Source organism: Lygodium microphyllum, chromosome 10 (genome assembly GCF_053477565.2).
Source record: "Lygodium microphyllum isolate KBCC chromosome 10, Lygodium_microphyllum_v1.1.10, whole genome shotgun sequence".
Lineage (NCBI taxonomy): Eukaryota > Viridiplantae > Streptophyta > Polypodiopsida > Schizaeales > Lygodiaceae > Lygodium > Lygodium microphyllum.
Genome location: NC_141144.1, coordinates 145,916,030 through 145,942,647, shown reverse-complemented (window position 1 = coordinate 145,942,647; position 26,618 = coordinate 145,916,030). Strand labels below are relative to the sequence as shown.

The 26,618-nt window shown below is 43.8% G+C and overlaps 1 protein-coding gene across 1 annotated transcript in view; it reads right to left on the bottom strand.

Annotated features, from left to right (window-relative positions):
* The window catches only part of LOC148030661 (FG-GAP repeat-containing protein), a 103,547-nt gene that overhangs the window by 34,090 nt on the left and 42,839 nt on the right, over positions 1-26,618 (bottom strand). Inside the window, exons 3-5 of the mRNA XM_087687018.1 lie at positions 15,801-16,052; positions 15,336-15,455; positions 14,954-15,034 (exon numbers count right to left, since the gene is read on the bottom strand). Coding sequence (XP_087543144.1) covers positions 14,954-15,034; positions 15,336-15,455; positions 15,801-16,052 — 453 coding nt within the window. The remainder of the gene's footprint in view (positions 1-14,953; positions 15,035-15,335; positions 15,456-15,800; positions 16,053-26,618) is intronic.

Sequence of the window (26,618 nt, the reverse complement as noted above, 5' to 3'; positions counted from 1 at the left end):
AAACTTGCTTTCAATTTCAGCCATTGCATGTGATAGTTTTTGTTAGCCCAAGAGTGAAGTAATTGCGGGATTAATTAACAAAGAATGAAAGATAATGAATTAACGAATCGATGCACAATAACTCAATCACAAAATAAACGGAGATGTATTAACGAGTAAGAGAGAACACAATGCCCAAGGCGATCACAATGAATAATGCCACACTTATGTACTAATGAGACACAAAGTATCTTTTCATAATAAAATAAAACTCGCTAGCATTTAATGCTGGTCGACCAGCATAAAATGCTCAAATAAATATCATAATGGCCACAATAAAATGCCTAAAATACCTAGAAATGTCAAGAATGAACTAGATTCACACATTAGTTGACCAGGTTGCTAGCACCCTCTCTCAAATCATGGGTGATCTGATACACAATTTAATGATACAATGATAATAATTTATCATACAACCAAGAACCACCAACATTGAACCATGGATACCCAAGTAGTGGGTGAGCAAGCCACCACCAAGGTGTCTCGAAGAGAACTTGACAGTCGATGTCAATCATACTAGGACCTAAAAATAGAGAAGAATCATAACAGATCTCTGTCTTTGTCAACAATGTCTCGCAATAGCATATAAGACAATCGTGTAAAAAATACCTCTGACCATATGTGACCATGGATTCCCCACCTTTGGCCAAGACCACCAAAGTGTCCCCTCATGTGAGCTCTGACTAGTAGCCAATCTCACTCTCTATCAAATAACAGCCTAACATAAACCTAAATGTCGATCCCAACTCCAGGATTTGAACCTTCCAGACTTCAGTCGATGCATTAGGAACATCCCTATCTGGAACCTATACACTTGTATACCTGTATAGATGAGGCTCATCTCCCCCACCTCACCACCCTCTCACACTCTCTCTAGCATTAAGGAGTCATGAGGGATGACAGCATCACTTGGGTTGGAAAGAAAAAGAAGGGGCTACCAACCCCTTCCCTCAATCCGAAGAAGATGCCCTTGTCCGTGCCTTGGCCTTGGCCTTGGCCGAAGGATCTCAGTCAAAGTCTGAGAAAGCGAATGATTCGGCAGAGTGTTGAAAAACAACATCATTCCGTACAGTTTCCCTTCTTCATTCCCATTTTTGGTCTCCATTTCCAGCCCCAAAAAGGCTTTTAGGGCCTTCTGAGAGAGTTAGAGCGCCTCTCAAGAGACTTCAATGGGCAAGACTCCAGACTATTTGTGCCTATATATACGGCACCACCCATTCATTCACATACTACTCACTTCTTTTCATGGGACCATCGTCTCTCTCTCCTCTCCTTCCACCATCTCCATCCCTGTTGCCAAGCACCAATCTCCAACGTCCTTGGGTTGCATTTATGGTGGCAATGGCTTCCTTCTCTGCTGCTCCTTCCCACAAACACATGACACCTTCCTTGAGCCTTTCCCTCTTGCATTTAGTGCTCACCCCCTCTCGGCATCAACATCCACTTGTCTAGCGTCAGCTTCCACCCTTCAAGCATCAGTCTCCCTGCGTTTGGCTGCTTGGAGATCCTCCTGTTGAGCTAAAAAAGCATTAGCTTTACCTAAATAGCCCCAAAACTTGCTTAATTAATGAAGAAACCTTGTTTATTTAAAAGAAGCACAATAGTTGTCATGCCTGCATTTTTAGTCTTTCTCTCTCCTCACTACTGTCTGCATCAGATCCACCTTCTCACCACTACGTTTACTGGTGTTTAACATCCAAAGGCTAGCTTGCTGCGATTTGGGATTCGTTCGGAGTACGACACACTCTCCACCTCATTACCCTTGCCTTGATCCTTGAGATACACGAGTTTGAGGTTCACTATTCGTTCATTGCATAGTGTGTCTGCTACATGAGCATTGTATATTCAGCACTTATATCACTTCAGTTATTTTCTGTGTTCATTGTCTATGAGTTACCCTAACCCTAACTGTGTTATTTTATCAGTTTGTGCTTTGTCGTATGATTGTTATTTGTGTTTCTGTGTCAAAGTATTTCTTTACATGGTACCAAGGCCTGGTACTCTCTGAGAAACCGTCGAGGTTCACTATTCATTCATTGCATAGTGTGTTTGCTACATGAGTATTGTATATTCAGCAATTATATCACTTCAGTTATTTTCTGTGTTCATTGTCTCTGAGTTACCCTAACCCTAATTGTATTCTTTTAACAGTTTGTGCTTTGTCGTACGATTGTTATTTGTGTTTCTGTGTCAGAGTTTCTTTACATGGTACCAGAACCTGGTACTCTCTAAGAAACCTAGGCCTTTGATCTGAAAGCTCTCCACAAGAAGCAAGAACAACAGTAGTTCAAATGACTTCGAACACATCAACACCAATTCAGTCTCCAGAACAACCTATGCTGAGAACCAAGCGAGAGTGGGCAGAACAGCTTGCTCCACAAAGTTCCGACGACGTAGTGGAGCCCCAATAGGGGAAGCAGGGTGATGGCAAGGGGGAGTTTAAAGGTCAAAATCATACTGTCACCGCTCAGCCATCTCAGTCGATAACGTTCTCAACTCCAAAGGGCTTGTCTAACAGGTTTGCAGAGGCCCATATCGTCTCCATAGAGACATCAATTGCAAGTCTCGTCCACATCTGTGAGTTGCCTCCCGACGAGGTTACCGAAGAGGGCCACTTGTCACAACCGAGCACTTCCAACTCCTCTTTGGATTATGGACAGTAAAGCTACACATCATATAATTCCTATAGCAAACATTTTCCGTTCACGAGCTCCTGCAACCAAGCAGATCCGCATAGGAAATAACTCCTCGATCGAGATTCAGCTCAAGGTAGCATCAGTTTTGCCACTGACAAGGGTCTGGATCTGGCTCCGTTGGACAATGTCTACCATGTCCCCAGCTTGGGGTGCACTTGTTATCTGTTCACCAACTTTGCCAGTTGGGGCGAGCAGTTTTCTTTACAGCGACCACAGTCGAGATCCTTGACTCTCAGACTGGTTTAATTATTGCTCACAGTGAGGCACAACCTAATGGCCTTTACCACATGACACACTTTCTGACCAAGCCGACAGTCGAGGGCTCCATGTTCCACAGCTTCCACACATTAGGCACGTCTCGGAAGCCTACGAACAATGAGCGTCTTTGGCAATTTCACTTAGGGCATATTGGTTATGACTCTCTTTATGAGTTATCCCACCGTCAACTGGTTAAGGGTCTTCCCCACCTAAAACTAGCTTGCGATGTCTGTAAAGCTTGTCAGCTCAGAAAGCAACACCGTATCTCATTTCCTTAGCAGTCCACACGTCATGCTAAGGAGCCTCTTAGATTGATTCATGTTGATCTTTGTGGACCGACATCCATTGTTACCTTGAATGGCACGTTGTACTTCTTTTTTATCGTGGATGATCATTCTCAATACATGTGGGTGTACTTCCTCAACTAATTTTCTGCTTGAGTGCTGCTGGTTCATAACCAGACTGGTCATCGTGTTGGTTGCATGAGAAGTGATAGCGGTAGTGAGTTTATCTCCCACGAGTTTTCCAAGTTTCTACTGAAGCATGGCATCTCTCACCAGCTCACCTCTACTAATTCCCCCTCTCAGAATGGATCCGTAGAGAGTAGGAACTGGACAGTCCTGAAAATGGCACACTCTATGCTATTCGCAACAGAGCTTCCTAAACCCCTTTGGGTCAAGGCTGTTAACACTTCAGTGTACATCCTCAACATGTACCCGACTGCGGCTCTTCTTCAAAAGACCCCATATGAGGCACTTTTTGGCTCTCGGCCTGTCATTTCCCAATTCAAAGTCTTCAGGTGTCGTGCCTACACACTCACGCTTGATGATAAGATAGGAAAGCTCACTCCCCGAGCTAATCTCCTTATTTTTGTCGGATATTCCTTTGAAGCGAAAGCCTATCGTTTATTCAATCCTCGGACAAACAAGGTGATCATTAAGAGGGACGTCATTTTTTACAAGAGGGATATCATACAATCCTCTGCACTGGATTCCGATCCTATTCCTCTTTCCACATCATCGGAGATCGTGCCTCTCCTGAGCCTGGTCTACTTCCCACTCCTGACATTCTTGCAGATTCTTCATCCCCCAAGTCCCCCTCCTCAAGACCCGTTACCTCGCTAGTACTAGCAAACCATGCGGGATTTGGGGATCCTACCACCGGATTCCACTCCGGAGGAACCTCGAAGATCTACCCAATTTGCTCCTCATGCTTCATTTGTGTCATTGTTTACAACTAATTGCATAACGCATTCTAAGCCGGATACATGGTAGGAGGCTCTTCAGCACCCTCAATGGCAAGAGGCCATGGAGAAGGAGCTAGAGAGTATTGACCAAAATGAGACTTGGACACTGGTGGATTGTCCAAGCCACAAGAAAGTCATCAAGATAAAGTGGATTTTCATGACCAAGCTAAAAGCTGATGGGACTTTAGATAAGTACAAGGCTCGCCTTATCGTGCAAGGGTTTCGACAGAAGCATAGTATTATGAAGAAACCTTTGCTCCAACTGCGCAGTTGATATCTTTCCAGCTACGTCTCGCACTAGCCGCTTACCACGGTTGGCCAATATATCAAATGGATATCAAGAGTGCCTTCCTGAATGGTTATTTGGAGGAGGAAGTCTATGTGGAGCAGCCACCGGGCTTTCCTTCAAGGAACCCGAGGGATAAGGTATTCCGCTTGCAAAAAGCTCTTTATGGGTTGAAGGAAGCACCGCAATCTTGGTTCCATAGGATGAATGAGTTCTTACAGACTCATGGATATCATTCTACCCCTTATGACCCAAACTTATATATTTAATCTACTACAGAGGGGGTCAGCTATATCCTGCTATACGTTGACAACTTACTCATCACAGGCTCTGATTCTATTGCCATAGCAAACATCAAGGCAAAGCTTAGTGCTACTTTTGAAATGACAAACCTTGGTTTGTTCTCTTATTTTTTGGAGATGGAGGTAGATCGTTCTGGGGGATGTATTTTTGTGTCACAGCAGAAGTACGCACTTCAGCTCGTGGAACAACATACTTCGAATCAAACATGGCTCAAACACGACTAGTGGCCACGCCTCTTGATCCTACTGTCCACTTGTGGAAGGATACCCTAGGCCAACCCTTCGATGCACATACCTATCGCTCTGTTGTAGGAAAACTTATTTGGTTAATTCATACTAGGCCAGATTTAGCTTACTCAGTTGGCATACTCAGTCAATATTTCACAACACCTAGGATGTCACATTGGATTGCATATCTTCGTGTGTTGCGTTATTTACAGTGTACTTTTTCTTATGGCCTGACATATGGTTCTGGTTTATGTTTGTAGGGGTACACTGATTTTGATTGGACAGGAGATCGCGACACCCGACGTTCCCATGACGGCTACCTCTTTACCTTGGGCACGGCTCCCATTTCTTGGTCCAGTTGTAAGCAGGAGACGGTAGCAGCTTCCACGGCCAAGGTTGAGTACCAAGCTCTCTTCGATGGCACCACCGAGGCCATCTACCTGAGGAGTTTACTGGCAGCACTTCATTTCCCATGCGATTCTCCCACCGTTGTCTACTACGACAACCAGAGTGCCATTGCCCTTGCAAGCAATCCGATCATTACACCACGCTCGCGGCATGTGGGAGTCCACTTCCGTTTTTCCAAAGAGCAAGTTGAGCTAGGCACTATCAGCCTAGAGTTTATGCCTACATCCGACAATTCTGCAAATATTTTGACCAAAGCAGTCAACCAACCAGTACTTTAGCACCTATTACCTAGAATCGGTTTGGATACACCCTCCCCTACTTCAGCTTGACGGGAAGAGGATGCTTCCCTCTTGCTTTCCCTTCCAGTTTGAGAGGAGGCGGCTTCTACTCTTACCAGTGACAGTGATGATGCTTACAGTTTTTTAGACATTCATTCTTTTGTATTGTATTATGGACATTTGTAACTTCATCCGCACTGTCAAGATGATCTGATTGTAAAAGGGCGCTTGGGCAAGTGAACAATTCCCCTGCGAGGGCACTGTCAAAGTGGCACTGTTGCATTGCATCTCGCATGAGCATGACATCTTACATCACCCTTTGCATTACCCCATGCATTGGTATTCTGTTCATGTAAACATGCATTTGTGCGTATTTATCCATTTTCAGTCTTTTAGAGTGGTCGGCTCTCGATCCACCATATTCGTGGCATTTTCCATGGTAGCCTCCAAGTTAGTTTTTCCTTAGCTTGCTTGCTTGCTTGCTTCGCTTGTCTTACTTGCTTCACATATTTGCTATATCCACACCTTCACCTTATTCTTCTTCATTGACACCCAGTAATGGTAGAGACAGTATGCTTGTTTTCTGAAGGTCTTGGGTCTTAACCATCCTTATCATTCTCCTGTTTGGGGCACGGATACTCAATAGGACGAAAACTGATTTGAACCTCTACTAAATGCTAAATCTATCAAATTCAACAAAAAAAATAGCAATCCATAGCTGATTCCATCTGCCTTTGTAGGGCTTGGTAGGCCACTGGGTAGCCGACGTGCACCCGTTGTCCAATGCCCTGTCCTCTCTAGGGTGATCACTTGGGCTCCCTTGGTAAGATACCCATCGTCTCTGTAGTCTTAGTAGGCCACTGGGCAGCCGACGCGCACCCTTTGTCCAATGCTCTAGCTACTTTGAGGTGGGATGCCTTGGGGGAAAAGATCTTTCTCGTGGCACCGTTGTTGGGCCTGAGAGGGGGTGTTGAGCTAAAAATGCATTAGCTTTACTTAAACAGCCCCAAAACTTGCTTAATTAATGAAGAAACCTTATTTATTTAAAAGAAACGCAATCCTAGAGAGTTTGTGTCCCATAAGCACAAACCCACTTGGGAGGGCCCAAACTTTCTATAAATACGTATGCTGCCCTCCATTCAGCCCTCAATCTAGCTTTTGCAGATTTCAGGTGTTTCAGCTTGCTGCCCACACCCCATTTGTGGAGGACATCTCAGCCGAAGCTATCCATTGCTGTCTATATCAGTTGGCGCCTGATTTCCAGCCCTCTTCTCATAGTTTGGAGCTGATTCCAGCCAGGCAACTGTTATTCCTGCACAAACTTGTTGCCGTACTACCTGCCTGCGTTTTTAGTCTTTCTCTCTCCTGCAGGCTGTCCTGCCCGCATTTGGCAGTTTTCTCTCTCCTGCAAGCTGTCCCACCTACGTTTTTAGTCTTTCTCTCTCCTGCAGACTGTCCTACCTACATTTTTAGTCTTTCTCTCTCTTGCAAGCTGCGTTTTTAGTCTTTCACTCTCCTACAAGCTGCCTGACTACGTTTTTAGTCTTTCCCTCTCCTCCAACCTACGTTTTTAGTCTTTCTCTCTCCTCACTGCTGTCTCCATCAGATCCAACTTCTCACTGTTGCGTTTGTTGGTGTTCAACATCCAGAGACTGTCTTGTTGCAATTCGGGATCTGTTCCGAGTACGACACTCTCGAGCTCATTACCCCTGCCCCGATCCTTGAGATACAAGAGCTTGAGGTTCACTATTCATTCACCGCATAGTGTGTTTGCTGCATGAGCATTGTATATTCAGCAGTTATATCACTTCAGTTATTTTCAGTGTTCATTGTCTCTGAGTTGCCCTAACCCTAACTGTGTTCTTTTATCAGTTTGTGCTTTATCGTACAATTGTTATTTGTGTTTCTATGTCAGAGTATTTCTTGACACCTCATTCACCTAGCATCTTCATCATCAACTTAGTGTCAATTTTCCAAGCTCCATACACTTACGTTTTGGTTTCTAGTTGCTCCCCTTCCATCAAGCATTACACCTCCAGCTGGTGTCATCATCATCAAAGGCTTCTCACTCTCCAACAACAGTTTGTTTGGTCCAAGTGACCAATCATCATCCTAGCATTTCAGATTCAGAGGCTCCTCTTCTTCGACAATCTCCTTGCTCCAAGCAACACCTCATCATCCTTGCGTTTGCAAACTCAAAGGCTTCTTTGGCAATCTCCCTACTCCAGGGCATCTTTCGTGCTACGACACCCTTGTATCAGATTGATTTCATTTTTTCAGTCATTCATTATCTTGTTCATCTGAGTTTCTCTTCTCTTCTCAGTGTTTGTCGTACACACTCTGTGTTTCTCCCTACAAACCTCTACTCTCTTTCTAGTTGCTAGGTCATTTCTTGACACAAAGTTTGTATCCTACTTCTATGTCGAAGCAACTACTCTTTGCAATCCTTGCGCAAATGTCCCTTCTTACTACAGTGATAATACTGGACCTTCAACTTTCTTCCTATCACCTGAAGCTGTAAGGGCCTCAATAGAGCCACTTGACTACAATGGAAACCTCCTTGTAACCGCAAAGACATCTCATGCTCAAGCAACATAGAGGACATCTATAGAAAATTGAGGAGTGTCAATGCCGTCTGAGCCCTCAAAGCATTGGCAACTCCATCAAACTCCGAAGAGAGCTTGTAGAGCTCAGTCCCCAAAAGATGAGCCTTTGGAAGAGCGAACTACATGTGTTGAAGCTAGTTTTGTTGCTGAGTGACATGAAGTAAGAACGATTGAATAGGGTCCTTCGGCTCAAACTTCGTTTGTTGGAGTTTGGCCATAAAGGGCAATGGCACGCATAGGCAAAGGAGCCTCGTACAACATCAAAAGCTCCACCCAAATTGCTAGAGAGGTCTTGCAAGAGGTGACCATTGGAAGGACTTCTTTAGAGATACAACGAATAAGAGAAAAATATGCACGAACATCATTCGTATCCCATGTGAGCACAACTTCATAATTTTCCTCATCAAAATCAGCTAGAAGAGGAGTAGGATGCTCACAAGCTCCAAACACAATGTACCAAAGCCGCTTCTGCACAAACCATGCTTTCATAACAGCAATCCATCTTAGGTAATCAAGACCATGTAATTTGTCATTGGTAGAACAGCATGGGGGAGCCATCTGGAGAAAATAGGAAGAGGAGAGAGAGAAGAGAAGACAAATAGAAGCTTCAGAAGACGCAGGCAGCTTTGGCATTAAATGCAATCATGCAGCCTGGGAGATGAACACAGCAGCCAAACACAAATTTCTAATGGTTGAAACGTCTCTAAAACTGGTCGCCCAGCTGCAACAGACAAAGAGAATCAATAATCAGCAATAGAAGACCTGCAATCAGCAAAAAACAGCCGGGGGAGTGTAGATCCTGAAATCTGATACCATGTCAGAGGTGGCTGCAAAAATGAAAGCATAAACAGATGCTGAAATAAACTGCTAAACCCAAGAACAGAAGAGAAAAACACTGAAGAACACTGCAAAGAAGAAAACTCAAAAGAATGCTCAAGAAATAGAATCCATATACCAAACACAAGATAGCCGCGTACAACAGTGAGTCACTTGCTGAGTAAGCATTGGCACCAACTCCCTCTCTCCAATAGAACTTATAGGTGATAATGACTAACTAAGGAGGGGGAGCCTAATTATAAAGGACAAAATATGCCATAACTGGCAGCAGGTCAGCCAGCATTTAATGTTGGTTGGCCAGCACAAAATGCCTAGAAATGTCAACATGAACTAGACTCACACATGAGCTGACCAGATTGCTAACAAGATGAGCTTTCTTCGCTCCGCAAGATCATCTCTTCGAAGGATATGGCTATGATTCTTTTGACTCACTTGCCATCTCTGAAATATGATGTCTTCTACACCAATCTTCTTACATCAAGGACTTGCAAGACCTCTATGGGAGGAGCTTGCCTTGCTTGTCTTAGAGCATGACAAGAGTTTGAAAAGAGGTAGCCAGTGAATCCAACGTCGTGAAAGCTTTTACAACAAGTACAAGAGGAGGGAAGAAGAAGAAGGAGAAAACAAAGGCCAAGCCAAAGAAGGAGACATAGGAGCATTCTTCATGCTCTAACACAAATTCACAAAAGCCTTGATGCGCACACTGTGAAAAGGGAGGAGAAGTGTTGTAATAAGTCCCCAAGAAGTATCTTCGCCTTCATCCCAGGAGCGAAGCATGGAGCTACATCATCCAAGCCTTCCTCTACCTCCACACTAGCTAGTACCCATGAGTCCGTGTTCCTTCATATCATGGGTTGGAGAAGCCTTCTTTACTGATTGTCTCGTCTTCTGAGAGCCCTTGGCTCATTGACAACGGTGCTTCGAGACATATGACTCCACGAGATGATATACTACAAGATCTTCGTCCATTTGAGGATTTAGTCACTACTAGTGACATTTGTTCGGTGCTTATTAGTGGTGTTGGCACTTTGCCATTATCGCTAGGTCGTTCCTCTAGCTCCATTTTGGAAGTCCTACATGTTCCAAACTTGGGCTTTCCACTCCTCTCAGTTTATGGCTTGACTAGACTTGGTACCTAGGTTGTCTTCACCGAGTAGGCCGTGTTTATTGAGGATTCTTCTTCACGAGTTTTTTTAGCAACAGGGTGGCAAGAAAGCAAGCTCTACAAGCTCCATTCCCCTTCCCTTATGCAAGGTCCTCTGAGGAAATTGTCTATTGCTACAGCCATTCACACTTGTGCACTATCTATTCCACAAGTTCTTTCCCATCCCCCACACTCTCCTCCATTGGTTCCCTCGTACCCCCCATCCCTTTCAAAGGCGAGTGATCTCAATGATGCGGTTGTGGATTCCCCAGCCACTAGTGTTTCAGAGGGGGATTCCCAAGATCATGAGGAGCTTCTTCATCAATGGTCTATATCGATGGACTTCCATCAGCACTGGCACTCTTCTTATCATCCTCGGATCCACATCTTCTTTAGCCTTCAATCCCATCCAAGATCTGAGAGGGGGTGTTAGCAATCATGTTTTTCATCTCGTGCCTATGAACCTCAGAGTCAGACAGGGATAATAGGAGCTCTAACATGTCTATCATTTACTTTGATGGTCCTAGAGTCTACATTTCTTCTTTTAGTCGGTATCCGGCACTTGTACACCCCTAGATGGCTATGGACTACCACATCAACATTTATTGTGCAATACCAGCATTTATTGTTGCCACATCAACAGTCGCCAACAACTCAATGTCATGTTAGCATTTTTATGCAGGTCAGACAGCATTTATCACCTTATTTATTGCTGGTTGGCCAGTTTCCAGCATATTAGGCTATTTATAGCTGTTCCCACTAGCTGGGAGATCCTTCACTCCTCTACTTCACAAGTGCTCCATCAAGTGGCTACAAACTTCTCCATCTTCAGCCTGGACAGCAAGCTGTATATTCTCCGTCTCCGTCTCCATCACCATCAATGATATTGTCATCATTTCAGCCTCATCGGATGCCCTCATTGATGCCTCAAGCTGCATGCAAGGACTGATCAGTCCACTCCTTTGTATTCAGCATTCTAGTGCATCGGACGTTTTTCGTTGAGAGGGGCGTCAGAGGCACGTCTGGCACGTGGATACGCAGCACTAGGGGCACTTGAGAGTCAATGTGCTCACATACACTTCCAGGAGCCCTGCACCAAACTTTGGTTGTTTGACACCCTAGTCACACCTACATTACTATATGGAGCAGAGGTATGGGGTTGCAGCTTGTACCATAGACGCCTTAGCCCACTCATTGATCAGATTGGAGTAGAGAGGGATTATTATGATGGCTAGGATAGCATGGAAAGGCCATTGATCATGATGATAGCACGGATGATTAGGAGTAAGCCCTCCACCCCACACCCCATTGTCAGAGCAAAGCTAGGGGCAACACCGAGAGTCATGGAGGCACTCTTCAGGGCAGTGACCTTTTGGCACAGACTATGGGAACTTCCACGCCATAGATACTCTAGATTGGCACTAACCTCATCTAGACAACTAGCAACAGGAGGCGAGAAGAATTGTTGGTTTTCACAGATGGCTATTTGGATGAGCCTACATGGTTTGGATATTGACCGTCTTCCACCTTTGGATTATAGCCTTGACTTCCCTACACTTTCTCTCAGCCGATCAGAGTTGAACCAGGTGATCAGAGCTAATATCTTGAGGATTGAGACGGCAAGGACATGGATCCACCCACCACTCCCTCTAGGATCGAGGATGGAGTTCTACAGGAGTCATTCCTTGTGCCTCTCTGATGATGGTTTCACTATTCAGCCAGCATATATGGACACCCATCTCTCCCATAGCGTACAGGTTGCTATCGGACAGATTCTCACCTCCTCACATAGGCTCCAGATGGAGACAGGTAGATGGATAAATACCCTAGCAGAGGATAGGACTTGCCAGCTTTGTGGTCAAGAGCCTGAGATGGAGAAGCACTACATATGCACTTGCACAGTATACTATAACATACGAGGACGGTACCACTGTCTCTTCCGGGATGGATTTGGACCCCCCCTTCATAAAAAGATCTATCAAAATGTCCTCTAAATAACCAGCTCAATCACAATCCATGAATCCATGCATAAGTGAATAAATAGCCTTGAAGAAAAGGCTTAAATCCTTGGTGTCCTTGAGGTAAGTGAAGACACTCTTTGCTGTTTGCCAATGATCACAAGAGGGATGTCAATTATGATGCTCGATTGGGCAGCTGAATACTTTGTTGGTGATGGAAGTATGCCCCCCTCGATGGTGACAAATTGGGGAGCCAAAAGTGGGCGAAGAACACCAACATAAATGACAGCAAGTGGTTGCTGGAAATGATGCTGTAATGCTGCAATTTGGACAGCATTGATCCAAATAATAAGCAAATCATCTATATGTGGAATTAAAAACAGCAAATCTGAAATATATGACATGGATGGCACATGTGCAAGAATCACTCACTGTGAAACCAGTCTTCCTCCTCAGAGAGGGTGGTAATGACCTAATTAACAGAGCAGCAATCGGACAAAAGCTGCCAAGATTGATGAGGAAACTGAAGGTGCATCCATGTATGGTGTGTAAACATGGCTTGGATAGAAGGGAGCGCCTCACGCTGAAGGCAGGGGAGTGGTGGTGGAGAGGTAAGGCAACTACATTGGGGCTGATGGTGACCAGATGATAGGGTATCAGAGTGTTGTCGGAGCTCAGCATCACAGGCATCTAATGTAAGGGGAGCTTTCAGGAGGTGGTCGCGCTGGTTTTTTGGTGGTTGCATCAGCTGCTTCTTCAGGTCCCACATGGTTTGCTACCTTGTGTAGGAACCTGCACACTCAACAATTTGGCAGCTCGGTGACTCCATACTATCTCCTGGTTAAGCCCTTGATCATTCAACCACATGGAGGCTTCCCCTCACCAAGCAAAGTTTCAAGCATAACAATGATTGAGAAAAACAAAGTCATAATCACAAGGGGCTTGCCAAGTGAAAAATAGAGACTACAATTTAAAGGCAATGTGACTGTGAAGGAAACATGTGGCAACATGAAGGTGAAGGAATTCAAAGGAAATAACCAGAGGTGAAATTCTCATAATAATGCATCAAAGTTCTAGAATGGTTGGGATAAAACTTACATTTCATCCCTTACATTTCACAATGCTAAGTGACAAATGACCACCTTAGCCCATTTTGGGCATAACGGGCATTTTAAGCAAACAAATAAGACCTTAAAATTTTGGATAGAGTTGCAAAAATGAACTTATCAAATTTAACAAAAGTTTCAATCTAGCAAAGATTATGTTTTCATAGTCGGACCCATTAGGTTATATTGTTAGTACCTAGTTTAGCAATTACTCCACAGGTTAGATGTGTGTCTGCTAGTTATTCTTGTTCTAAGCATGCATATGAATCGATAATTTTGAATTATTTTACATATCTGGACATGTGTAGCCATGCACACATGTAGGCAACATAGCTATACATAGCCCACCAGAATATTAGTATTGCAGCAGCCAGGTCATAATGCTGTGCGCTTACAGTCCTAAGATAGCAGCAAAGAATTTTCTGAAGTAATTCAGCAGCTGATTCCAGTCAATTCAGCCTTGAATACTTTTTAAACAGCAGTGGAAAATTAATTCGGCAAAGGAGCTATGTCGAACTTGGGTTTGTGGGATCATTCATGAAGCCAAGTAAATCTTTAACAGTGAATTCACTACTTGAAAGTCCTAAGAAGGTTTTACAAAAAGGTTGACAGAAATTTCCAAGAATATTCTGTATTTTCTGAAATATTTCCAACAGCAGATAAGGAAACCTGAACAATTTACCATTAGGTTTCATGCCAAAAAGGTGCAGTCATCCTAATCATCATTGATATGGCTACCTTGGTTTTCACACAAGTGGTGCATCTTGCCAAATATGAAAATTCAAACTTGATGACAAATGATTTGATTTGATCCCCGTTCTGTCTCGCCATCAGTTAAACAAATTAATTTTGCTATTTAAAGGAATGCCATATAACCTAGAAGTTTTCCAGCCTTATGACCAGACATCATCCAATTCCTATCCGTCTATATTGGCATCACAACCTACAAATAGGTCTCCATTAGGAGATGAATCATGAGATATACTGCAAGCCACCAATATGTTTCACCCTTCTTCCACCCCCAACAAGCCAGATGTGCTGTACAGATAACTCCCCATAAGGTGGTCAGCACTGAATAGTTACTTCTGTACGTTTTCAAGATATTTTGTATCTCTTGGCCCATTTAAGTGTTTTCACTAAAAGGATCTTGTTCTTGGAAAAGCAGAGCCAATATCAACCTTTCACGATTCCTTTTTGATAGGGCTATCAACAAGAGAATGACTCTGGAGAAAACTTTTGAGTAAGTCTTTAGACGTATTACAAATGTTATGCTGCTGATAAGCAATATATAATAAAGGAGCTCTACATTTATTCTAGATCTAAGACACGAATTTGTTGCCTTTTTTAGTTAGATTTTTATGAAATATGACCTTAATAGTTTCATTGTTTCACTTCTCTGCGGCAGCAAATACCAGCTCTTCTTTAAAGATCAATTGAATTCTGAACAAACATAACAACAATCAATTCATGCCAACCAATTATTAACTTCTCCTCGTACATGTATAGATAGCAAGCAGGTCAAAGTGACTTCTCAAATACGCAACTAGCAGAGGGTACGAACCTCTTTCTCATCAGCTGAATGGCGATGGCGTTCAGCCTCACGCTCAGCTACTAGCTCCTCTTCAAAGGGATCCAAATATGACTGTAACAAGAGAATTTATTAAAATATTCAGCTTAGTTTTCCATCAGAACTCTGAGAAAATTTGTAGATTTAACAATCACTCTGCAACCATCCAGATTCTAGGACTACATAATCACACATGCATTGCAAGCCACATCTGCAGAGAACCTCAAGTAAACATGTTAAATAACTAAATTACAGCTTTAAGGAGTTGATCCCTTGGTTAACAGCCAACCCTGAATCCTTATAGTTCATGGTCCTAAACAAAAAAGACTTCTTCAACAAGTATTCATCACATCCTGTGTGAAGTTAAGAAAAATACATGTGGCTGAACTTCCATGCTTCCTCCTACAATGATAAGTCCTGTATCCCCATGCTTCAATGTGTAATTGCTGATGAGAATGGAAACCTCCTTATGGCGAGCCAAAGTTGGAAAATCCTCCTGGAAAGAGTAACTTGGATCGAATTAATGTTACGAAACGGCTGCATTTGGAAAATAAGACAATGGAAACCATGCACCTTATTCATAAGCATATGACAACAATAAGAAAATTAAAATCTACTCTTCAACGCCTCATCTGGACCTCATCAGAAAGACAGCATTCTAGGTTGATTGTGCACTTACACATGTACTTGAGTGTTAACTCAACTGTGTAATTGAATCTCAGCCTACCCATGCTTATGGAATACTCCATTCCACACCTCATTCCCCTCACAAAGAACATAAAACAACAAGGAATTCCCATCCCAGAGCCCCGCAACAGAACTTCAATAACAAGCACATTACCTGTAAGTCAGCTTCCCATAGCTTCTTCAAATTATGGTCATAGCAAATGATATTCCATCCAGCAGTCACAACCACCAACACCTGCTTATTAGGATCACCTTCCCTATATGTGCGCTGAATTGAACCTGTAGCCATAGCCACTGGCAACCTTCCAGCTGCAACACGCACTCTCTCAGGTAAAAGTGACACTTTTGCCAGTAAGCGTGCATCACTGAAACTGTCGTCAATTCCCTTATGATGAGGTTCTAAGATCTGCCAGTCTCAAGAAAGTTCATGAAATATAAGTCTTAAGAAAAATGGACATAGACAAACAACAGTCATAAATTGCTATCACTTCATTAAGAAACAATCAAATACCACAACAGAAATTTCAGATCCAAACTGTGGCACCATCATTGCAGGCTAAAAGATTCTGCAAGGACTAGCTGTAGATATAGAGAATGTTTGCACAAATAAATGTTGAAAAACAACTTACTAGAGGCTACAGGAGTGACCAGATAGGCTTGCTTTTCAAGTGTTTAAATGGGCAAGTAGCATAATTATAGATTGTGTTATTCATCAGCTAATTCAAAACCTTTGTATAACAACACAAACTGAAATTGGTTGTACCCTGAGAAGGAACCAATTGAATAGATTTGTGCATAAATTGGCAGCATGTACTTTCATCAGCACACTAACTGCATCCATCACATCCAACTCACATTGGGGCCACTCAAGTTACTTGAGCTTACCGAACCACAGTACAATCAGTCTCATACAATACCTTGGTTGAGGCAGTGTTTAACAAGATGCCAAGAGGTTCCCCAGGTCAAAGCTTGAGTGATACTTTAAGTCAACAACTTCATACAACTTGAGCCTGCTGTAACAGCAAACTGCAGTCTACACAAGGCACACAGACCACTGCATTGTCTGATGCCAAGTGGCATCATAATTGAGAAGACCACTCCCCCATCACCTAACAAGGTTACAATAGGCACAACATGAAACCAGGTGCAGGCATAACTTGCCAACCAAGAAGAGCAGTCCATCAGGGATCATCAATTCCCATTACAATCTCTGATTTATGACATCAGTTCATCCGGCCCAGATAAACATTGAAACAGATGGTCATGATTACACCAATGTTGCAAATCATTGATCCAAAATTGAGAGCCATGAACTCACCGACACCCAAACATAAAGAAGGTCTGATTTATGCAGAGGTAAAAGCTATTCATCCCCAAAACAGTCCACTATTTGCTTTATTGCATATTTGCAATCTAGCTCCCATTAACTTGTTAAACTCCTACCACCTTAAACCTAATTAGCAAACTTAATCACCATTGGACCAAAAACCTCTACAACAAACTAAATGGATATAAGGAGAGTGCACAGAAAAGGACAACTTAACAAAGCCTCTCCTTGTGTACATATTCGAAAAGTTCAACTGATAGACTCCCAAACGATTAATTAAGTCGTGACAGTATGTGATCATTTCGTTTTTTTAGATAATTGTCAAACCTATGTGAACTACTTGTGAAAGTGCTTTAAGGGTTTCCCAAGAGAGTCATGCATTGGGAAGTCTCTTGACACTCGTATCAACCAACCCTCTAGAGTCTCACAGAAAGCACCTCACATTGTTGTGAGCATCTTGGTGGCTCAATTTGGGGTGATTCGTGTGATCATATAGGAGTCTAATTGTTTCCTTTGATAAGCAACACATGCCTCATTCCTGATCTGATTAAAAAATGCAAGTTTATCTCAAGCATTCTTCACAGTCTGACACGAGCAGATGTGCAAAATAATGAGTCTATTGATCGAAAGAGCGATCAAAGAGTGTGCTTGAGGCTTGACCATCATGCATATCCCCACGTACCTAATCAATAGTAGGAGGAGCAGCAATAGTAACTCCTAAAGAGCTAGAAGTGGCAATTGTTGGAGATGTTAACAGCTAGAGGAGTGAGCAGGTGAGTGAGAGTGATTGAGAGAGAAAGAGAGAGTGTGTGTGTGTGATTGTGAGTGAGAGTGAGAGTGAGAGTGATTGATTGAGAGAGTACAAAGAATAAAATGTATTTATACTTGGGGCACGTACATGGGGTCCAATGTGCATCAATGTCGAGAAATTGGGTGAATTTCAGCCCAATTCTTGCATATACATGAAAAGCCCAAATGTCGGAGGCAAAATGTCACAAATTACTGCAATTTCTGAGACAGATATCACTGTTGCGTCTTGCTCACATCAAATCTGGACAGATCCCCAAATTTCTCGGGTCCAGTGTGCACAAATTTCAGTGAAATTGCAAAAATTTCACTAAAATGTGATAAGCCCCAAAATTCCCAGGCAAATGTGCACCGATTTTGCAATTTCTGAGTCAGATTGTCCATTTCTACATTAAAGTCCCCAAATCCGAGAAAAGCCCCAATTTTTCCAAGCTACATTTGCACAAATCTGGAAACTGTGCTTCCAAGCGTGAATGCCGTCAAAGGGAAGGGGATAAAAGAAAAAATTTGGGGAAATTTTTTGTTTTTTTTTTTTAAACACCTAACGTGGGGTTCGTTGACCCGCTGGCCTGTCACATCAGTCACGTGACATGGCCGGTCGCCTGTCTCGTCGTGCGCCTATAGACCCCTCTATCCGCCGCTCTTTCCCCATCACATTGCGCCTACGTTTGCGCCTGCCTTGTCGCCCGACTGCTACACCTGCCCTGTCACCTGACTACCTTGTCACAACTGCTGCTCCGTCACTCACAGCTGCCTCGTCACGCACAGCTCGTCAGCTATGCGATGCATCAGTGCCCCACTGGTCCGTTGTAGCCTGCCTGGTCCCCCGACCGTGGTGCCTAGCACCCGTCAGCTACTTGCTGACGTGTGTGGACTTGGAAGCGTTGGGATTGCCTGCGCAGAACCTTAAACTCTGATACCAGTTTGATAGAGCCTGACGGAGCTGAGTGTAAACGCGACAGATAACACACACACAGAGAGAAGAGAGCAGTAGAAAGGAGAGTGAGCACGACACCTTTTATGTTCAATACAAAGACTAGTGTACCTCTTTAGGTTTTAGATAGATATATATGAAAGTACAAATGTGCTAAGGGTGTGTTCACACCTATGCACATATAAAAGGCACGATGGCCCTTTATTCCCAACAACTGCTGAGGGTGGTCGTGTGTTGTTTGTTTTGTATGTTGATGACTTGATTATTGCAAGTGATCATACCCAAAAGGTCGACGAGATGAAGACAGCCCTACATCAAAAGTTCGAGATGACAGATTTAGGACTTCTCCATTTCTTTTTGGGCCATGAGATTTATCAGTCTCAGAGGGGGATTTTCATCTCTCAACAGTGATATGTACAAGAGCTCTTAGTGACTTTTGAGATGGAGGATTGTCGGTCCATTTCTACTCCTATGGATCCGAACTGGAAGGCCACTTCACACACAGATTCTCCTTTGGCAGATGCTACCCGCTACCGTCAGCAAATTGGATCATTGATTTGGCTCCTCAACACATGGGTTGATCTATATTTTGTTGTAGGTCTCTTGGCCGGGTTCATGAGTGCCTCTCAACGGGTGCATTGGCAAGCTGCTCAGAGGATACTTCGGTTTCTGAGGGGAACCTCGGACCTCGGGATTTTCTATCCAGCAGATACAGGTGCTTCTGATCTTGTTCTTACAAGTTGGAGTGATTCAAATTGGGCTAGTGATGTGGATCAAAGACGGTCTACTACAGGTTATTGTTTTAGCTTGGATGCTAGTGCTATCTCTTGGAGTAGCAAGAAGCAGCCTCCACGGTAGCCCTATCTTCAACTAAGGCAGAGTATCGAGCTGCATCTTCTACCACGTATGAGAGTGTGTGGCTTCAGCGGTTATTGGAGGAGCTTAGCTACCCCCAAACTCGTCCTACTATTTTGCGGTGCGACAATGAGAGTTGCATTGCCTTGGCACAAAATCCCGTATTCCATGCCCGGACAAAGCACATAGAGATTCAATATCACTTCATCAGGGAGAAGCTTCTAGATGCAACCATTGATGTTGAGTACTATAAGACTGAAGACAATCTTGCAGATTTGTTTACGAAGGCACTTCCCCAGGCTTTACTTCATCGACATTCCAGATCCCTCCGTCTGCTGCCTTGTCCAAGATCAAAGAGGGGGTGTTAGAGTCATCTCATGCCACATCAACAGTGCCACATGGCAATAGTCGACAGACTGTCCATACTACAGCCGACTTGGTTATTTCGGGACATTTTCGAGGCATTCTTTTCAGCCTTTATAAGGCTGAGCTTCCAACAGACTTCTACACTTGTATCGGACAGATTTCAGCCTGCTGGTGACAGAGACTACACTCGGGGCTGATGAAGATCGAGGTCCTTGAGGTGCAGACATACACACATATTTCTCTACACCCATGTATAATTCTGCATCCTTATACAGCATTCTTCACTGCAGATTTTCTGCGTTTCACGGTCTCTTTCTCTCTCTCTCTCTTCACTCTTTGTCACGGTCATTCGCTTCCACATTGCTTCACTCTGACAATATATGCCCTACAATTAGCACCTCCTCAACACCAAAGATAGATTTTGCACCTTACAGAGTGAGATACAATTTTTCTAACTGAATCAAAATCTTCTCGCAATCAATTATGTGGTCAACAACAAACATCTTACAACCCCTGTTGTTGTGCTAAGAAATGCACTTAGCCACTTAAACAGCCCCAAAACATGCTTATTTTAGGTTTATTTTAGCCAAAACCCTAATACGGGGAGCAGATCGAGAAAGTTAAGTGGGAGAGGATCTAGAACCCTAATTTTCTATAAATTGGCAGCCAGCCCTCCACTCTTTTACAATCTTGTTTTTGCAGGTTTCAGGTGTTACCAGCTTGCTGCCCACACCTCGGTCATGGAAGACATCTCAGCCCTTGCTGTCCATCACTGTTCCCTATAGTCTAGCGCATGTTTCCAGCCGTCCACACGCTGATTGCTGTTGTTTCTGCCTGGCGACTGACTGTTGTTCATCTGCACTGCTGTCGTACAGCCTGCCACGCCAGCAAACTGCTGCGTTTGCAAGCTCCAACTGCCGCCCTGACAGTTTTCTCTCTCCTGTCTGCAGTCGTTGCAGTCTTTCTCTCTCCTGCAGGCTGTCCTGCCTGCGTTTTCCGTCTTTCTCTCTCCTACAGGCTCCGTTTTTAGTCTTTCTCTCTCTTGCAGGTTGTCCTGCCTACATTTTCAGTCTTCCTCTCCTGTAGGCTCCGTTTTTAGTCTTTCTCTCTCCTCACTGTTGTCTGCATTAGATCCAGCTTCTCACTGCTGCGTTTGCTGGTGTTCGACATCCGGAGGCTGCCTTGCTGCAATTCAGGATCCGTTTGGAGTACGACACACTCTCTAGCTCATTACCCCTGCCCTGATCCTAGAGATACAAGAGTTCGAGGTTCAGTATTCATTCACTGCATAGTGTGTTAGCTGCATGAGCATCGTATTATTAGTAGTCATATCATTTCATTTATTCACTGTGTTCATTGTCTCTGAGTTACTCTAACCCTAACCCTAATTGTGTTCTTTTTATCAGTCTGTGCTTTGTCGTACGGTTTCTGTTTATGTTTCTATGTTAGGGTATTTTTCTTTACATGGTATCAGAGCCTGATACTCTCTGAGAAACCTAGGCCTTTGATCTGAAAGCTCTTCGCAAGAAGCAAGAACAACAGTAGGTTCAAATGACTTCGAACACATCAACACCGATTCAGTCTCCAGATCAGCCTATTCCGAGAACCGAGCGAGAGTGGGCCGATCAGCTTGCTCCACAAAGTTCCGACATGGTGGGAGAAACATCTGAGTACGTGGAAGAAAAGATAGGCAAGCTGAAATCTGAGGAATATAATCTGATCATAGTCTATCAACAAAAGAAGATTGAGGAGCTCGACCGAAGGATTGCCCTTCAAGAAAAGCTTCTAAATGAAGGTATGCATGGATTTCACTCTTCAGATGTTGCACATAAGTGTGATGATGTTGCAGGGCCGTCGAGACCTCCATCAGGGATGGGCCCCCCTCTTGGAGAGCAAGATCCGGAGTATGTTCCATTTTTCAAACTCTTCCGTCCTCTCCGGTGCAAGGTACTTTTGATTTGTCTTTTGTGCCTTCTTCTTTTATCTCTTTTGTTTTGCAATATACTAATAGAGATCATGTGGAAGAAAGAGTCCAGTCTGTTGACTACGGAAAAGGTCCTCTAGAGAACCAATTCTTGTATGTTAACACACGTCGCGGGGATTATAAGAAAAAGCCAGGTAACTCTTCTTCTATCCTTCCTTCTTTTCCGTTCCTCCATGGCATTGCCTAGTGGACCTTCTGGTCATAATGCTGTGTCCCAGCCTTTTACTTTGGACAAGGTTACTGTGTCCCAGTGCCTCCACCTACACCGGCACCTTATGGACACATTCATGTTCCAGTGCCTCTGCATCAATCAGCACTCATTGGACACTCACAGCCTACTTCTGCCTACCCACCTCTTCCCCCTCCTTCTTACTCTTATCAGACACACTCACCTCCACCATCTTTCCCACCATCATCTTACTCCACCCACCCGACACCTCACAATTCTAGCTCATCTTCTGCCAAGAATGCATTTAATGACAAGACTCGTTTTAACAGGTTAAACTTTACTACTTGGTCAAACTTGATGAGACATGTCCTTGATTCATGGAACCTATGGGATCTAGTGCAGCGGTTGGAACCCCAACCCGATCCCGCATTTGTTCCATACGAGGTCGTCTGCTCATGGAAGGCTAGGAACGCCTCCGCTATTGTCAAGTTGATGCAGGGCTTATTGCCAGAGTTTCATTCTCAGTTTCAGCATTTTGACTTAGCGTCAGAGCGATGGGCACACTTGACTGACCGCTATGCGGCTCGAGATAGGACCCGTCGTATTAATCTTGACCATGAGCTTCAACTTCTCAAAATCACTGATTGGGATGACTTGAAAGTCAAGATGGCTGAGTATCGGCGTCTCCTCGCTGGATTCTCCACTACGGGGACTCCCAAGTCCTCTGACGATCAGGTCACATTGTTCCTAAATAAACTCCCCAAGAAATACTTCAATTTTGTGGAAGGAATAGTTTCAAAGTCTACCATGCCTACATTCTATGAATTTGAGTGTCAACTATTGTGTTACGCACGGTTGTTCGATCAGTTTCATATGAATTCCTCTTCAGAGGAGGCTCTTCTTGCTCATTCTCAGAAAGGGCAACAAGGGAAGGGCAAACCAAACCAAACCTCCACTCAAAATCAAAATCAAACTCAAAAGCTAAATCAATCTAGGGATTCTCAAGGAAACTCCCAGTCACAACTCAAACCTGGGTGGCAGAATGTACCTAAAAAGAATAGGTATTGTCAACATTGTCAAAAGGTTGGCCATTTTGACAACGAGTGTTGATCAAAGGCACGAGACACAGCACCAAAACCTAAGTCTCAGACCCCCGTCCCTTAGTCAGACAACCCCCAGCAGGGGAGGCAAGGTGATGGCAAGGGGCAGTTTAAAGGTCGGACTCACACTACACCGCATAGTCATCTCAGTCAACAATGTTCTCAACTTCAGAGGGCTTGTCTGGCTGGTCTGCAGAGGCCCATATCGTCTCCATAGAGATATCAGATGCGAGTCTCGTCCACATCTATGAGTTGCCTCCCGACAAGGTTACTGTAGAGGCCCACTCGTCACAGCCGAGCACCTCAGCTCCAGTTTGGATTGTGGACAATGGAGCTACACATCACATGACTCCTATAGAGGACATTTTCCGTACCCGAGCCCCTACAGTCGGGTGGGTCCGTGTAGAAAACAACTCCTCGATCAAGATTCAAGCGCAAGGTTGCGTCAGTTTTGCCACTGACAAGGGTCCGGATCTGGCTTCACTGGGCAATGTATAGCATGTCCCTCAGCTTGGGGTGAACTTGTTATCTATTCAGCAGCTTTGCCGGTTGGGACGAGCAGTTTTCTTTACAGCGACCACAGTCGAGGTCCTTGACTCTCTGACTATTTTAGTGATTGCTTGCGGTGAGGCACAGCATAATGGCCTATACCACATGACACACTTTCTGACCGAGCCGACCGCCGAAGGCTCCATGTTCCATAGCTTCCAGGCCTTAGCCACATCTCGGGAGCCTACGCACAATGAGCGTCTTTGGCATTTTCGCTTAGGGCATCATGGTTAAGACTCACTTTATGAGTTGTCACGCCGTGAGCTGGTTAAAGGCCCTCCACACCTGAAGCTAGCTCGAGATGTCTGTAAAGCCTATTCCACTCCAGAGGAACCTAGAAGATCTGCCCGGCTTGCTCCTCAGGCATCATTTGCATCGCTGTTTACAGCTGATTACATAGCTCATTCTGAGCCGAATACCTGGCAGGAGGCTCTTCAACACCCTCAATGGCGAGAGGCCATGGAAAGGGAGCTAGAGAGTATTGATCAAAATGAGACTTGGACATTGGTGGATCGTCCGAGCCACAAGAAAGTCATCGGGACAAAGTGGATTTTTCGGACAAAGCTAAAAGCTGATGGGACTTTAAACAAGTACAAGGCTCGCCTTGTAGTGCAAGGGTTTCGACAGAAGCACGGCATTGATTATGAAGAGACATTTGCCCCTACTACACAGTTGACTTCCTTTCGGTTGCTACTCACGCTCGCCGCTCACCACGGCTGGCCATTACATCAGATGGATGTCAAGAGTGCCTTCTTGAACGGACACTTGGAGAAGGATGATACGATGGGCAGAAATGAAAACAAGCTCAGTTAGATTTGACTTCACTCAGTGAGAACATCTCACGAGTCGAACTTGAAGACAGAGGCACGAGACTCGTTTCTCCTCCCAACCTTGCCTAGATAGTTGCTGGTAACTCCTATCGTGATCCGATTGCCAGCCGTCAACTCTTGGTGAGTCCTACTATTCTTGGACTCTCTTTCATTCTAGGCTCCCCTAAACCCCGTTCAGGTGCCCAAGGCCCTCGGACGGTCGTCCCTCGCACCTGTTTCCCGTAATTTACCTTATTAAAGTAACATTTCCTTCCCCTTAAGAATCGGTTTCGTCCTCAAAAACGATACTTGGAAGGTCTAACTGTAAATTGGGAAACCTTTTCCTTAAGGTACTTACTCGCTCCCATGTTGAGCTTTCTTCTGAACAATCTTTCCATTTGATCAAACATTCTTGATAAATAGTATTCCTTGTTCATCTGTTACGAACATTTAATATTCTTTCTGGTTCATGTGGATTAGATTGGTCATCTAATAGCTCCTCAATGTTATCATTTAAGATTAGATTATCCAAATCACCTAGCTTCTTCCTTAGCTTGCTTACATGAAAAACTAGATGTATTTTACTACCAGCAAGTAGTTGGAGCTTGTAAGCCTGTTCTCCCACCTTTTTAAGTATTGTGAAAGGACCACAATACCTGGGTGAAAGCTTTGGACATTGTCCCGTTTTCATGGTTTTAGTTTGTTCAAACACTTTAAGATAGACCAATTCTCCTTCTTCAAAGGAGATGTCTCTTCAGTGAGGATCTGCATAAGCTCTAGCTCGATTTTGAGCTTTCTTAATATTTTCTTGAGAAAATTTTAACATACTATTCATATCCTCCAAAAAATCCTTGGTTGCCTGAACCTTTTTCTTATGCAATCCTACTGCATGGGGAGCTCTGGGCTGAAACCCATACATTAACATAAATGGACTATATCCAGTGGAAGAGTGCTTGGCACTATTATATGCAAACTCTGCTATCGGTAGATACTCTTTCCAATTAGTTTGCCTCTTCCTTACATATGCCCTGAGCATATCTTCAAGGATTTGATTAACCCTTTCAGTTTGCCCATCTGTTTGCGGGTGGACCGCCGTACTCATGCTAAGTTTAGTATCCAACTTCCTAAATACCGCAAGCCAAAATTGACTATCAAATTTTCTATCCCAATCAGAAACTATATTTGCCAGAAGGCCATACAATCGGTATATGTTCTCTACGAACAATCTAGCCAATTCTGGTGTTTTAACATCAGTTGAAGTTGAAATAAACCTAGCCATTTTGGTTAACCTATCCACAATCACCCACACAGAGTCGTGCCCCCTCTGTGTTCTGGGTAATGCAACAATAAAATCCATGGAGATACTCCCCTATTTTCCCGAAGGAATCTCTAATGGATGGAGAAGTCCTCCCATTTTTAATCTTTCAGCTTTATTAACCTGACATTTATTGCATTTGACCACATAGTCAAGGACGTCCTTATTCATTCCAGGCCAATAGAACTGCCTTTTAATAAGACTATAAGTCTTATTAACTCCTGGATGTCCCGCGCTAGGGGTATCATGACACTCAAAGAGTATCTGGCGCCTTATTTCTTTATCTTTCGGGACACATACCCTATCCTTGTAGAGTAAATAACCATTATCAATGGTAAAATTCTTCCACTTGAATCCCATTTGAGCAACCCCCAATGCTCCATTTCCTTGTTGAACATCCTCAAATATTCCTTCCTCAGTGGAGGCCCTTCCAATTGGATCCCCATTTTTTATTGCTTCCCATATGTTGGAATAAGCCGGATCAACCTGGCATTTCCCTTGTAAGGATTCAAGCAAATTGAAAGTGAACTGAGTAAAACTCAATTCATTTATGATGGGCATTCTGCTAAGTGCATCAGCTACTATATTATACTTTCCTTTTCTATACCTTATCTCATAGTCGAACTCTTGGAGGAGTTCGGCCCATCTGGCTTTACGCCCTTGTAGATCCGGTTGGTCATTAAGCCACTTAATGCTTTCATGATCCGACAAGATCAAAAGTTTGGCATCGTATAGAAAGTGCCTCCATTTCTTCATT